The 16,686-nt window shown below is 36.3% G+C and overlaps 1 protein-coding gene across 1 annotated transcript; it reads left to right on the plus strand.

The window, feature by feature from the left end:
* Positions 1–3,171: 3,171 nt before the first annotated feature.
* Positions 3,172–15,153, plus strand: LOC107097951 (probable polypeptide N-acetylgalactosaminyltransferase 8). The gene is made up of 11 exons (XM_015395328.1): positions 3,172–3,429; positions 4,785–5,118; positions 5,270–5,436; positions 5,944–6,130; positions 7,032–7,229; positions 8,657–8,771; positions 11,884–12,069; positions 12,502–12,639; positions 12,754–12,846; positions 14,278–14,448; positions 14,565–15,153. The coding sequence occupies exons 1-11, from the start codon at positions 3,252–3,254 to the stop codon at positions 14,682–14,684; spliced, it is 1,887 nt and encodes a 628-aa protein (XP_015250814.1). The 5' UTR covers positions 3,172–3,251; the 3' UTR covers positions 14,685–15,153.
* The last annotated feature ends 1,533 nt before the right edge of the window (positions 15,154–16,686 follow it).

The following is a 16,686-nucleotide window of genomic DNA, read 5'->3' on the forward strand; positions in this document are numbered from 1 at the left end:
TATATATTTTTTAACCAATGACCATAAGGAAGTGCATGAATGGTACAAACAAATGGAAAAACTCCATTATGCTGCCACTAACTAACTGACCAAAACCCTGACTAACCTTAGCCTAGTCTTCAGGCTTTCCTCCAAGAGCCAAGGCACTTTAAGCATTAAGATAACGCTGGCAGCAAATCCCTCCAAGCCAAAACCTCTCAGGCAACAAACCATGGCGGTGCCCTCAGCCCAGAATCCAGCCCAAAAATAACAAACTAAAATAATAAACAGGGTTGTCTAAAAGGGAGTTGCCAAAACAACAAACAGCACTTACCTACTACAAAACAAAAAAGTCCTCTCTCTCCCCCCACCAACAAAAGTACAAAAAAAAATTATATATATATATATATATATATATATATATATATATATATACACCTTGTTTCACCTGGCCAAACAAGGTCTGCGTCAGGTGTTTGGGAACCAGAGCACCTTCATGTCAAATGGGCTACTGGAAAAACACAAAGGAAATGGACGAAATCTGAAAACAGGGCTCTATTACAGAGTTACTACCTAAGTAACCCTAAAAGTAACCCTAACAAGAGCGGCGGGAGGGACTGAGGGACAGGCCCCGTGTAGGGACAAACAGCGCAACAACACGTAATCTTCTATGAAGTTTAAGAAACACTTATAAAAACAATTTACAAATTAATCATAAAGAATAATATTTCTTAATGTATATTCGTCAATGGATTGTAAATTTTGTCTGTCTTTCTCGTTGACGAAAATAATTTTTTATTTTCGTCATATTTTTATTTTCTGGAAACAATTTTTGTCTCGTCATCGTCACGGGAAAAAGGGGCATTGACGAAATATTTTCGTCATCGTCATGGTTGACGAAATTAGCACTGCTGGAAACCCAAAGGCCAAAGTGTGAAACACCTCCGAAGGTGGTAAAGAATGGTCAAGTCAAGATCCTGTGGGACTTCCAGATGCAGACGGACCGAATGGTAATGGCAAACCACACCAGACATTGTGTTGGTGGACAAAAAGCAGAGGAAAGCTGTTGTGGTCGACATACCAATACCAAGTTACTGCAACATCAGGAAAAAAGAACATGAAAAACTAAAGAAATACCTGGTAGAGAAATACCAGGGGAGGAGGTTGATGAAGATTCTCAGTCATCCAGGTCATAGTCATTCCATAAAAGTTTAAAAAACAATCCACTGGACTTGGTTTCCAAGATTTGAAGACGTTTCGCTTCCCCTCCAGGAAGCTTTCTCAGTTCAAATGTTGAAGGAGGGACAAAGACAATTATCAGTGTGTGAGTGTGTGCGTGAATGGGTGAATGACTGAATGTAGTGTAAAGCGCTTTGGTTAAGTCTCCTGACTTGAAAAAGCGCTACATAAGTACAGACCATTTACCATTTACCATTATTGTAATTTTAATATCTTGCAAAACACTTACTAGCTCTCAAGTGATATTAACCTCCTGAAGACTATGGTATTTTCCCATTGCATGGTCCGGTTTTAAAGGTAAATTATCAGCCCTATAAGCATTCTAGCTTAGAGCTGCATTATTCTGCCACGGATGTTTTCTTTCACACTGCTGCTAAGTTACATATTTTCTTGTTCATTTGTTTTATTCCTTGCCTCAGTGTCAAATAATGTGTTCACCCTCTGGCTTATTCCACCACCAGTGTCCGGGCCCAGGGGGGAAGACTACTCTAATCCTTTTCTTAAGTTTTTCATCTAAGCGAATGTTAATTTACAACATCAGGGTCTTCTCCTGGGGCCCAAGCTGAACATTTCATTTTCACCTTAAAGTCAAAAATATGTAATATTCCTGAGCTATAAATGTACATTGACCCAATATTCCACAGAATAGTTTTTTTTTTTTTTATCATTTAGTAGATTATTATTTGGTGACTAATTATTTCAGTTGCTTATTTTTCCATGGTAAGGGATTTCTTATTTATTTTCGGTAAACAAAATTAACATTTTTCACGTTTTTACTAGAAAGCTTTCATAGAGCTTTTTAGTAGTGTATATGAAAGCTTTCTAGTAGTAAGTGTGAAAGCTTTTTAGTAGTGTAAATGAAAGGTAAAGCTTTTCACCAGTTTATATGAACAGTTCTCGCTACTTTGTAAGAGAGCTTTTGATTAGGTTATATAAGAGGTAAATGTTTTCACTAGTTTATGTGAGAGCTTTTTACTAGTGTTTGTGCAAAGTTTTTAGTCGGCAATATAAGAGGTAAATGTTTTCACTAGTTTATGTGAGAGCTTTTCACTAGTGATTATGCACATTTTTCAGTATATTATATAGAAGAGTTTGAATTAATATGTGTATATGCAAGTTAATTCTAATTTATGGCACCTCATATGTAATAGTGCAAAATATTCCTTCTAAACCCACCTGCTTTTATATGGACTAACCAGATCTAATTTATACCACAATACATGCCAGATTTCAACATGATGGTGAGCCGTTTAAACACGACAGCAATAGAACAGCAGAAAGTGGTACTTTTAATTACTATGTTAATAACTGTGTATAGTTCATTAGACGGTTGGTAAAAAAAAAAAAAAATACACTCACATAATATGTTTCAAACCGAAATAAAGATATTTAAAAAAAAACTCATTCAAAAAATTTATTTTTTACACTACCACTTGGAATTATGCACAATCCAGTGTTGTACATCATATGGGGCCCAGATAATGTTGCTTACAGGCCTATTGTTGTGTCGTTAACCCATAAAAACTATAGTATCTAATTAATATTATTTATTTATTTATTTATTTATTTATTTATTTATTTATTTATTTATTTATTTATTATGTAGGCCTGCCGTCATGTGCCTTGAATTTATAAACTCACAATAAAAAGCGTGATGTTGCAGTTGCAAAGTGACGCTGAAACGTTAACAGTTAAAACTCCTCAAGAGTTTAACAAATCCGCACCCTGCTGCTGTTTTCGTCATCACGACCGTTTCTGACAATTACAACAATGAATGTTCGTGTTTGGGATGCAACAATGTTGACTAACTCGCCCTTATCAGCGTTATTGCGCTGCCAAAGGTTAAGTCAGGCCAATGCTCCGTTCATCCTCCATCGATCAGACACGCCTAATGGCATCGCTGCCAATCTAAAGGAACAGCAGTGAACCTGTCAGACCTGTTGGCGCAGCAAGGCTGATGGGGTTTCAAGTAAAACACCGGGAGCTGATTCTCATCACTCCTCGCCGGTTCGTTCACACTGCGGGTGTCAATCATGAGAGCGGTTTCCTTTAAGCGACCGATCTTAATTTTGGGATGTGCTGGGTTGTTATTGTACCTGGGAATGTTTTTAAAGAATAATTATGAGGTTAGAGACAGGACGGAAAGGGAGCTGAGCTCAGATCGGACAATCAGGAGCTTCGCTGACCTGAACCAGGGCTTGAACAACCTCTGTGAGTTGACTTTAAGATTGTTTTATTAAAATTACTCATAGAAGCAGGCCTATTCAGTTTCAATTTCAAATAGTTACCAATGTGCATTGATTTCTTTTTAAATAATCATATGTCCTATAGAAAAGATGCTGATTTTCATCAGGTGACTTAATTCTGAATAAATACGGAAGAGGTTTAGGGCCACTGGGAAAAAAAAAAAAAAAGCTAACTGATTTTTAAATATTATTTTAGTTTAATATGGGAAAAACGTCAGAATTCTGACTTCAATCTCAGAATTTTAAGAAAAAAGTCAGAATTCTGACTTTTTTCCCCATATTAAAAGAAAATAATATTTAAAAAAACATGTTAATTTTTTTTTTTTTTCAGTGTCCCTAATCCTCTTCCGTAACATTAAAATCCAAAATTCTGAGACTAAAGTCAGAGTTCTGAGAGAAAAAAAAGTCAGAATTCTGAGATTAAAGTCAGAATTCTGATTTTTATCCCCATTAAACTGAAATAAAATATAAAAAAAATATATAAAAATAAGTTCACTTTTTTTTCAGTGGCCCTAATCCTCTTCCGTATCATGTATCATAAACACACCCGTGATTACTTTATTGTATGTCTCGTACTATTGTGCTGTTCTTTTTACATCTCTTTGCAGGTGATGAAGCAGACTAAAAATCTTTTATTATCTCCCCTTTATCTCCTCTTTCTTTCATCTTTTCTCCTTTTTTTTCTATTTTTCTCTTTACATTGCAGTGTATAATCTGTATAACTCCCTGCATAATTATAATAAAGCAATTTATATGCATGAAACAATTGGAACACTACAATAGCCGTACTGTTCCACTTGCGAAAGTAAAACCTGTTGGGCTCTTATTGGCATCAAGACAATTCTTCTTATTGCTACATTGCCAGACAGGACACTGTTAAAAAAAAAAATAACTCAGTCCAGTTCTAAGTCTGGAAGCCATCTATCTGGATCTCAGACTTTAAAATACCTTTTTTAGTTTATTAGTCACCTTAAGTCAATTGTTTATCCATATGCAGCACTTTAAACTTGTCTTTAGAAATAAACACAAGTTATTTGCTTAATTTTCAGAGTTGCCTAAGAAATTCTATTAAAAACATTCATATAGATCTTTTTTTCCAGCTTTTATTGTCATTACACTGTCACAAGTACAGAGCAACAAAATTAATTCTTTGCATTTAACCAATCCCCTTGGGGATTGTATGGCGCCTCAGGATTCCAAGCTCTATGTCCTAACACTAGGCTGCCACACCCCTAACATTTTTTTTTGTCCTTTTTTTGATCTGTATATCTATGGATAGCAGCTATCTGATGTTTTGGATTGCTCATGTTTTTTTTTTAGCCAAGATCCTCCGTGCATTTGAGCAAAGGCAAGATGCCATGCAGAGGATCCTTGAAGAGGAGAGAGACACACAGAGAAAAGTTTCAGAAGTCCTGAAGCAAGCGATCCAAGTGGGGGCAAAGCAGAAAGAGCAGCACCATGAAGAGGTGCCAATCCCAAAGAAAAAGTCCAGCAAAGTGTTCCCAAATTCTCCCCTGTTCAAGGACTGGGGGGAGAATCTGTCAGAGGATGAGCAAAAAGAAGCCCAGGCTTTATTCGAGAAGTATGGATACAACGTTTTCCTCAGTGATCGTCTTCCTCTGGACAGACCTCTTCCGGACACTAGAGTAAAAGGGTAAAACTGCCATTAAGCTGAAATCCTGGAGGGGACTTCCCACTTCATTGTGATTAAACCGTTTCCACCTGTTACATCCACCTGGTTTGCTCAGGCTACTGTTCTCATGATTATCAAAGACCTTATTAGTAATGGTTATTCTTCTGAATAGGTGTTTAAAAAAGACCTACCCAAAGGACCTACCAACCCTAGGAGTGGTCCTGATCTACCTGAATGAAGCCTTATCTGTCCTCAAAAGAGCTCTACGCAGCATTATTGACCGCACCCCTAAAGACCTGCTGAAGGAGATAATAATGGTGGATGACAACAGCTCTAATGGTAGGTTTCTTCCTGATTGTCCCGAGCAGAAGGAGAGGCAGACCTGAGGATTTTCTGTGACTTCACAAACAAAAGCCTTACCTTTGAATATTTTCTAGCCCAGGGAAAAAATATAGTTCCTGTTCAACCACTATAGTTACATTGCTTTGAAAATAAAAGGATCTTCTCGTTGGTTTTGTCAAATTTAACCTTTCAGTTGATGCACATTTGAGAGACGAACAGAGAATGACACACCCACAAGCCTGTTGCATTAAAGCAAAGTAGTAAGGGGGAGAAGCCAACAACTGTTACCGCACCAGGAACTATAACCATGCATTTAGCATGCATTTCCTTGTATGAGCCAAAGGATTTTGTTAATAGAAAGTTGTTTTCATTTTTTGTTTATTCACAATACAAAGCCGCTCCTGTGGTCATACCGGCTGCACCACTTCTTTTGAATAGGGTTTGAATTCCAGCTCATCCTTTCAACGCTTCACCTGTCACTATTAACATTTACTTTTATTCCAGAAAACCTGAAAAGCGACCTGGATGTGTATGTGAAATCTCTGGAGGATGAGAATCCGAGTCTCAGAATTATTAGAGTGAGACACACAGAGCAGAAAGGCCTGGCGTTCGCCAGAGCCTCGGGGTGGAGGGCTGCAACCGCCGATGTAGTTGCTATCCTGGACGCACACATTGAAGTCCATGAGATGTGGTAGGAATGTGAGCCCATATTATATAAACCGCTGTGTATAGGTGTTTTTACTTAATATGTTATTAAAACTGTAATTTAACCCATAAGACGTTAAAAAGACCCGACAGTATCATCTGTACTTTGCAGCATCGTTCATCAGGGTTGGTTTGGAGTAGTCACATTGTTGTTCTGGAGAAGTTTATCTGTGGATTCAATGCTCTGGCATTTGCAGGATTAAAAAAAAAATTATTAATATTGATATCCAGGAAGAGTTTTTTCAGTTTTACATATCATGTCTCAATGAGCCCCTTTTCATTTACTTCATCAGTGTTAAACACGGCTATGGAAATGTTTAGGTTGCTGTTTCAACAAGAAGGAAAAGATTGGTCTTATCTTTATGCATTTATTTGAAGGCTTAGTAGTGTTTTGGCACACAATCAGTGAAATATACCCAGAGTTAAAGCTTTACAGACTTTTTCTAATGCTGGGAGCACACGCACATTAGAATAGAAAGTGAAAAGTACAAGCAACACCAAAACTTTAGGGGATATGTGTAATAAAACTCTGATCTTCAAAGAAAATCTTCCAGTGAAAAAGATATGGTAACCTATGGCAACCTATGGTAACAAAGCTCTGTGTCAGGGTAGCCAAGATTGGAGAAAGTCAGCTCACATGACGTTCAGCATATAAGCTACTCTTTTATGATGATATGATCACAAAAAGCAAGAGATATTAAATGCTTTTCTTTTAATGCTTTACCTTTGTACTGTACACCGCAGCATGGCAAAGATCATCTGCTAAATCAGCAGGAATGGAAAAACATATACTTGCACATTTTGTTTTAGTGTTTTTCGACATTTTTAATTAAAAAGGTTTTTTGTCCTTGAAAATTTTGAATAACCCCCTTCTCTCTCTCTCTAAGGGCTGAACCCCTGCTGACCCAGATCAAAGCAAACCGGACAGTGATTGTTTCCCCCGTGTTCGACAGAGTTAACTTTAATGACCTCAAAGTCATCCAGTACTTGCCTGCAGCTCATGCTTTTGACTGGGCCCTGTGGTGCATGTATGAGTCGTTTTCACCCGACTATTACAAATTAAACGACAACTCCCTGCCTGGAAAGTAAGTAGATAATCCAGTTTTTTTTTTCTGAGCAATTAGGATGATTCATATTGTTGCACATTATGTGGTTCAATTCTGAATAAAACAATTAGAGACTAACCAGATACTATAGCGATACAATCTCTTTGAAATGGATGTGTTTGTGTATATATGAAGAACTGCAAACTACTTGGATGGAAAATTATTGCCATCATGGCTTTGTCAAACTGCTGCCTACCTTTGTGAAGCAGGAAAAAGACTAATAAAGTGAATCCAGTAGAGCTTTTTATTGCCCATCTGGAATGGGAGACAGTAGTTGAATAAACTTTGGGCTCTCTAAATGGTATCGGTGCCCTATTTGTTGGTACTCACTGATACCGATACCACCATTTTAGTGCGGTATTGGGGGCCCACCCAATACTGGTATCGGTATATTTGTTAAACAAAAGCATGAACTAGAATTATCTACTGATGTACTTTGAATTTGTACTTTAAAACTTGTACAAATTCACCAGGAGTTTGAGAGAGCTTAATGCAAGAAAAGTAATAAAGGTACAATAATATACAACACAAGCATATAGATATATATGTATACTCTTTTTTTTTTTTTTTTTACATTTCTTTCTTATTAAGACATTTCTGATTGCAAAGAGATGTTCATGCTCACAAAGCAGGAGAAGATGAGCACTTTAAAAGTCAATGTATCACTTAACGAAGTCAGGAGGTGTAGTCTCAAAGAAAACCATCACTGATGCTCTGCTCAGGGATTATGTGCAAGGATTCAGACCCCCCCAAAAAAGAAAGAGGATAAGACTGAAGCACATTAAAGACAGTCTTAAGAAGGAAGGAGCAGGTCCTTATATAAGATGACACAAAAGTAGAGCATAGAGATGTCATCTCCACAGTGAAACATGATGCTGGATTCTCTCTGCCTGCAGGGAATCCTGAAAGAAAAGTCCATGTAAATATTTGGGAACTGATGTAGCATAACTGGGTTGAGTCTTCTGAAAACTCCAGAGGAGCAAAGTGAACTGTACTGACTCTGCAGCAGCCCTTATTGATGCCAGTGAAAGTCTGCTGGGTGAAACACAGGGCCATAAGAGAAGGCCTAACCCTAAAAGGGAACCTGTTAAAAAATACTTAAAATACAGAGGATTGCAGGCCGTAATAATAATTGAACTTTGATGATATCATATTGGAGAAATTTACCTCTGCATTTAACCCATCCCCTTGGGGAGCAGTAGGCTGCCATTGAGCGGCACCCAGGGAGCAGTGTGGGGTTTAGGGTCTTGCTCAGGGACCCAGAGTGAAGGCTGTGGGGATCGAACCGGCTGCTTGCAACTTTCTCAGAGCAGAAGCGCACTGCTCTAACCACTAGGCCAACACTCTCCTCTTTTTTTTTTTCCAGGATGGAAACCATAATTTAATCTGTTTTCCTTCCACTTTAGGAGCCCTTCTGTCATGGGGATCCTCGTGGCCGACAGGAAGTTTCTTGGAGAAATTGGAGTCCTTGACGAAGGAATGATAGTTTATGGTGGAGAAAATGTGGAGCTTGGAATACGTGTGAGTGATTCTAAATGACTTGACACCGTATTCTGTCTCCTCGAACGAAATGTGCTACTGGTACCCAAATTAGTGGAATAACTTGGCTAATCCATCTTTCTGCTCACCCCATGAGCTACTGTATGCATGAGGCCTGCTTTCTGCGTTTCAACCGTTCCACTTGCTTGGATCCCGCTGTGACCCATCCCTAAACCAAAACAGGAAAAAAACCAAACAAACAGCTATGCAAACAATTCTACCTACTGATCGAAGATAGGAACAATTTAAACATGCCACACCACTATAAATACTATTACAATTTACAGTGAATATCCTCACAACAAAAAACATTCACATTTAACATCTCTGTTATTCTTTTATTTAAGATTAAAAAAATTGCTTTAGTTAAGATTCAAACACTTGAATAATATATTGATCTGCAATTGTAGTCATTGATAACGGTGAAGGAGGAATTTATGAGTTAGAATTACTCTATCAACACTAGTTGAACTTTTGTTGTCTAATATTATTCTATCTTCACGGTTAAAAATTGCTAAGTCAACAAAAATGTGGTTTTGCTCAGCTTATTTTAAACTGTTTGCATTGAAAGGTAGAATTTGCTTTATCAGTAACCTGGAAAGGTAAACTCCCTACAAGTTGTCATGATGTTTGAAGAGCCCTTTTTTCCTGTAACTGCTTACATGATCTTTTATGGCATGCAAGTTCTTCATTAAGTCGTAAGGATGATATATCTGATAAGACAGATGGTAAAAAAAAATTTAGAAAGAAACTTTCTTGAGGAAACTTTAAAGTGCGTCTATCCTTTTTACGTTCATTGTTAATTGCCTTTAGGTAGTTTTCTATTAATTTCCTTGACTTAAATAAACAAATACATATTCCAAGTGTGTGGTAATGATGGTAGCAGAGAAAGCACAAAACTGAGACATCAACACAAGCACAATGTGCAGGTCTGCAGTGATGACAAGTTTGCAGTTTAACAAATCTTCATGTTCATTTATTCAACAATGAGAAGAAAGAGCAGGAGAATTGTAGTCTAAGAGCAGTGACCCAGTTACCTAACAAACCAACACTCTATTGATTAATTTCAGAGCCATCTTGGGCAAGTAATAAAAACTCAAAAACCAAGTGCAAATACGTGATAAAGTGCAGTAAAACTACTAAATGTAATTCTTCCCAAAGTGTTACTCAGCTAAATGTAACTGGTTACTCACTAACACTGGCTATCTGTAAAAGCAGTGGTATAGACATTTATCTTCTCTCAGTTTTAAGCTGTTCCTTTACCTAATATTTAAGAGACCAATATTATTCCAGAAAATAAAGATTTTACACCAGATACTTGAATACAATTGAAACTGTAATACAAGTTTTCTTGCATAGTTGGTCGTTCCTTCCTCCTCCTGCAGCCACTCAACCATTCAACATAACACTGATAAAAATCTGTTTTTGTATGGAAATGAATCATTTTGTGGTCACCTCCAGCTATTTCCAGACAAGAGCTCTTCTATACATGACAGTGCTTCCAATTTTAGTGGATGTCCCTTAAAAGGGCTATTTTTGTTGTAGAACTTTTGTCTCTTTCAATTATTGGCTTTGAAAACCAACAGAAAGGCATAATTCACATTATTTAATAGTTAATGCTAAGGCTGTTTTGGATTTAAGAATATGACGAAAGTACCTTAACTGTCACGATTTGGTTTAAGGTTTTCGTTAAGGACCCAAATACAGAGGCTGACAGGCGGGGTGAGTTCTTAAAAGATTTAATGAAAGAACAGGCAGCAAAAAAGGAATCCAAAAATCCAAGTTAAAAATGTTAAACAAAACCAGGTATCCAAAATTCCAACATAAAAATCAAACACAAACCAGAACCATGGAGACATCAGGGGAAAAACCATCAAGGAGCCAGGGTGAGAAAAAGTAAGATGGGGAACCAGCAAAGGGGGACTGCAGAGGGTGTGTATTTATGTCTAACTGAACAAAGGTAGGACTAATGAGCTGATAAGGAGCAGGTGTGACAGGAGCTGATGAGGAAGCCAAGGGAAAAGAAGACAAGGGGGCAACAGAGGACAGACAGAAAAACCTAAACAACTTAAATGACTCCAGACACACCAATAAAGCTAGAAAACAAGGAAAAACTTGGCTAAACTTGATACTGAAAACTTAGAGAAAAACAACAGAACCAAGATCGTTACATTAACATTAACAAAGAAATAAACAAAATACAATTGTACACCATGAACCAAACTGATTACATTAGTTAAAAGATTTTAAGTATAAAATCTCTTTCTGGATAGATTAATTAAGAGTAAAGTAGTGGTTCTCCACCCTGGTCTTTAGACCCACTGTTTGCATGTTTTCGGTGTTTCTCTGCTTCCATACATCTGGATTAAAAAGACTAGAAAATAAACAGGATTCTGCTGTGCTTGAAAGCGTTTGAAGAGACTATATAAAGCAAGCATTTGAACCAGGTGTTTAAATTTATGGGCGACAGTGACGTCGGGTATAGGAGTTTGCCCTGAAACTGAAGGATTGATGGTTCAAGCTTCGGCTCCAGTTCTCAGTGTGATTGTGTCCTTGGGTAAGACACTTCACCTGCATTGTCTACTGATGGTGGTCAGAGGGCACGGTGGAGCCAGTGTACAGCAGCCTTACATCTGTCAGTGAGCCCCAGGGCAGCTGTGGCTAGAGTGTAGCTTACCACCATCAGTCTGTGTGTGAATGGGTGAATGACTGAATGTGCTTTGGTCAAGACTTGAGAAAGTGCTATATAAGTACAGGCCATTTACCATTTATTTTTAAAGTTCTATCCAAGTTCCCGAAGGTCCAGCTGATGCAGGGTTTAAATTGTTGTACTTCCCTGTGTATAACCTACAGACCTTCAGGAAGATTTTGCATATTCTGAACTGATAAGGCAGACAAATGGCCTTTTTTAAAGCTCGTCAAATAAACAAAATTATTTCTAATATCTTTACCACAATTAATCCAGCATCATAAAATATATATTCCATATAAAGGTCCTTATCGGTAGCAAAAGGAGAAATCTGTCATTTATTTTGTTTGGTTGACATAAAAACCTCTTCTTCGAAATGATGATGTGTTTTTATGGGTGATATAGGTGTGGACATGTGGAGGTAGTATTGAAGTTGTTCCTTGCTCCAAGATAGCCCATATCGAGCGCTTCCACAAGCCGTACTTGAGAGACCTGAGCCCTGCCATGAAGAGAAACGCCCTGAGGGTCGCAGAAGTCTGGATGGATGAATACAAACACAACATAAATTTGGCGTGGAATATTCCTTTCGAGGTACTAGAACACAATTACAGCCCATGAAATAATGTCATTCATGTGTTATAGTCTCCAATTGATCTGTGAACTGTTAAACGGTCAATTAAAAACAACAACAAAAACTGTTTTTTTAATCCAGGACAATTATTTTTATAACCAACACAAATATAGGAAGACAGCTGTCATGACAGTTATGTGTTGGGTTTGTATAACCCTTAAGCCATTACTATTGAAATGAACCCTACTTGATATATGTCTATTTGTGAGTAATGGAATACAAGTTAGACCTTTCACAGGAATTTCAGCAGTATGTAAAATCTTTAATGATGTTATGATTCATTCAGGTATATTATACATATTGTAGGTTTATTGGGGGTTATTTTGCATTTTTTTTTAAAACAGATCCAACTTTACTGAGTGAAAACTTGGACCAATTCTATTTCTGTGCAGAATCATGGCATTGACATAGGAGACATCTCTGAGAGGAAGAAACTGAGAGAAAGGTTGAACTGCAAACCTTTTAAATGGTACCTGGACAATATTTATCCCAAGTTGGATCCCTGGGACAACTTGCTTGGTTATGGAGCAGTAAGTCTTTTTTCTCCTTAGTTTATTTGGTTTGGTGGAGCTCCTTTAGAGTTAATCTGTGCCTTTTTATTGTATCTCTACCTCATTATCCCTGTTTCTTAACTCTGATGACAGATGAAGAATCTGGATTCAGAGTTGTGCATAGATCAAGGTCCAGTGCCAGGGGACACACCCATTTCCTACGACTGCCATTACTACGGACCTCAAGTAAGTAAATCCAGACAATTACAGCAGTGTTTCCCAAACTTTTTGACTTGTGTATCCATTTGGGCATTTTGTCTTACCATGTATTGATGATTGTCCAAAAGTGGAACATAGAATCACTGAAATGCAGACTATTAATCTATTAATAAACTAATTAATCTTTTAAATTGAGAATTTAATTTTTAGAAATTTATGCTTTCCATCTTAGACTTAAACAACTTTTATTGTTATTTTGTATACGCCTAGTTTATACAAAATGGAATTTTGTTTAGTACAGTTTTTCAGACAATAAAAGAAATTTCCATTCCATGAAGTGGAGCATTGACCAAATGTAAACAGTGTGGTAGGAAAACATGGTGCCAAAAATGCATTGATATGGAACTTCGAAACATCTAGCTTTTAGCGTTCTAATCAGCGTATTTTGTGAATTTGTCTGGAACTATAAAAAGCCGCTGCCTTCAGGTGCAGCCATCTGATAATGTATGCATGTTGCCTGGAAGTTAGTAAGGAATTGAAAAAATAAAAATGAAAAATAAAATATTATACACCTGTATTTATAAAACTGGAGCTCCTCTGAGTAACTCCCTTATAATCACATGTAAACTTGATGAATTGGGAACAAAATGCAGAACAAAAATTATATTCAGACTGACTTAATTAGTTTTACTATGTTTTCATCAAGACACCTGAGCTTGCTTTGATGAGCTCCGATGGCTCATAGCTTTTTAATTGGATCATTACAAAGCAAAAACAATACAGGCCTATTTTATTTTACTTTATTTTTATTTTTTTTTTTACAGAATATAATTGGGCACACTCCCCTTAGAAGATCCACGTTTATCTCACCAGTCTCACTTTTAGCCGGTCTCTAATAGGAAGAACCTTCATGTTTTCTCCAAGTGTGGAGAAACATGCATTGTTTCTCATATTTTTGTAATTTATTGACAGAGAGGCATAATTACCTCATCAGCTAGGATATTTTATCCTTCACATTGAATAACAGGCTCTATTTTCATAATTTCTTGACTACAGCCTGGTGGTGAGCTGAAAACAACTCTTTTTAAATTATAATAGTATTATTTTTCCCTCCATTGTCCATACCTGGTGGAACTGGGGGAAGTTCTTTGAGGAAACATAGAGAATTCAGGATTTATACCCAGACCTCCTTCCTGCAAGACAACAATCAGCCCAAAAACTACCTTAATTATGATTCTTTAATGATTAAAAAATGGGAGCAATTAGCTTTTGCCTTTTAATATAAGAACTACGTTTTGTTTTTACTCAGGTTTATTCAGTATAATGTTCAAATTAGTCTGAAAACTTGAAACACAGAGGTATGGAGGGGATAAACGCAGCAAAAATCTGTAATCCCTCTCATCACTGATTTATTTATCTGTTCCATCACTTTTCTTGTGTTTCTCTCTGATATTACAGATGACATATTACCGTGCAACTGGTGAGTTCTACATTGGCGGAATCAAGTCCCACAAGTACAACGACAACCGGTGTCTTACTGATAGAGGGGAGAAGAAAACTGTGCCGGGTCTGTTCAACTGTAAGGAAGCAATGCAAAAAGGGATGGGGATATACTGGGATTTCACTCAGGTACGACCAGAAGAGCTACACTTCAAACGTACACAACATGTATGACATTTAGAGCAAGAAATAAAATGATATGTCTTGACATTTTGTTAATTTTGGAACCTAATTCTGTGTTCCAGGGAAAAGAGCTAAAGAACCGGGAGACAAAAAGATGCCTTGAAATTGTAAACAAGGTTCTTGTGATACAAGAATGCACTGGTCAGCGCTGGAAAATCCAAAATCTAATCAAAGACTCTTGAAGTGTAAATATTGTATCATGTGGGGCTAGGCTAATGTATAAAACTTAAAAGAGAGTATTGTTTGTATAAATTTATTTAGCTGGTGAACTTGGATGAGGCGTTCATTTTTCACAGTTCACTTTGTTCATATCTATGGAAGAGGATTAGGGCCACTGGAAAAAAAAAAAAAAAAAGTTAACTGATTTTTAATTTTCATTTCAGTATAAAATAAGAAAAAAAGTCAGAATTCTGACTTTAATCTCAGAATTTTGACTTTATTCTCACAATTCTGACTTTAATCTCACAATTCTGCATCCTAATGTAGATGGGCACCATGAACGAAGAGAGGGTTAGCACTCACCCTCACTGACAAAGATGTGAGTTGTTTGGGTGGAACAGTAACACATTGGTGGAAAATGACGGAATTAGGTAACTTTTTACGTGCCCGAGGGGTCCCCGGTGATGCTATTTCATTAATGGAAGACTAGAAGTTGATTAAAACAAGAGAGATAGTTTAGTCTTTAAAACAGACATGGCCATGGCTTGATGCTAACATGTTTGTTAGCTGTCAGAATTCAGTCAGAACTCTGAGATTAAATTCAAAATTCTGAGAAAAAAGTCAGAATTCTGAGATTGAGTCCGAATTCTGAGATTGAGTCTGAATTCTGACTTATTTCCTCATAGTATACTGAAATAAAATTTAAAAATCTGTTAACTTTTTTTTTTTTTTTCAGTGGCCCTAATCCTCTTCCCTACATATCAGAGGTGCTCATGCTTGCAAAAGATATATATATATTTTTTTGGTTTAAGGTCGGGTGTGAATATAGAATAAATTGATTTTGATTTACAATAAAACTGATCAAAGATGTTCAGTTGTAATCTGTAGAATTTAGTTTTAGATCAATTATCTTTAATGGCTTTATGATGTAAGGTAGAAGGGCCACCCAGTTTTTACTTTTTTTTTCTTTTCTTTTTTTTACCTCTGATTTGATAGAAAAGCTTCTATATGAATGTTTTGGAGTTGTTTGCTGGGTTTTAGTTGGTCTGGCATGTAGAATATATTTTAAACTTAATAGTTAATTTTTTTTTTTTTTTTTTTAAGGAGATGCAATATGTTTCAGCTTTCTGGGGTCCGTGGAACTGAACTTTGGACTTTTTCTCTGATTTTTTATCAGAAATCAGATCAAATTTAGTTTTGCTGCTCCTTACATTATGTTAAAAGCAAAGCTGGAATCACATACCCCAAATACCCTTTAGAGAGAGAAAAGTGAAAAGGTTTAGGTCATAATCAGTCCTTGTGAAAAGGTTTAAGTTATCAGTCCTTATATGTTTTATTTTATGAGGAGGGAATGTAGAGAAAGTGTTTTAAATGCATTTAAAGAAATTACAGCATGGGATTTTTTTTTTAAATATAAGCCTTAACATGAGTTGGTTTTAGATTGTCTTTTAACTTATAAATAATCTTGAGAAATAATTCCAACTCAGTTAATATATCTAAGAGATGTTTGTATCCAGAAAATAATAGACATTCCCTATTTTATTGTACTGTATTTTTTTTAAATAAAAACAAGCACTGAAGCCTGGATATTTCTTGTTTCTCTGTCTATCTGGTGTCAAAACAAGGACAGGACTGAGGATGCAGTGTAGGTTGGGAAATGGAAACGTATTTTTATGTCCATAAGTACCGGATTCAGTTTCAAAATAAGAATATAAAGATGGAAAAACATTCTTATTTCTAAAAGACCGGTTACTGTTCAGACAGAATTAATTTTATTGCAATAAAGCAGAAATATTAAAGTTTCTAAATTATATTACATAATATATATTATATTTATAAAAATATTCTAGAATTGTGCTGCTTCCCTTTTTGAACACTAGTTATGATGCTGAACCACAGCAGCCATAGCAAATAGAGTTTTTATACATATATATATATACATATATATATACATATATATATATACATATATATATACATATATATATATACATATATATATACATATATATATATACATATATA

This window comes from Cyprinodon variegatus, unplaced genomic scaffold, assembly GCF_000732505.1.
Source record: "Cyprinodon variegatus isolate N-32 unplaced genomic scaffold, C_variegatus-1.0 Scaffold737, whole genome shotgun sequence".
NCBI classification, from domain to species: Eukaryota; Metazoa; Chordata; class Actinopteri; order Cyprinodontiformes; family Cyprinodontidae; genus Cyprinodon; species Cyprinodon variegatus.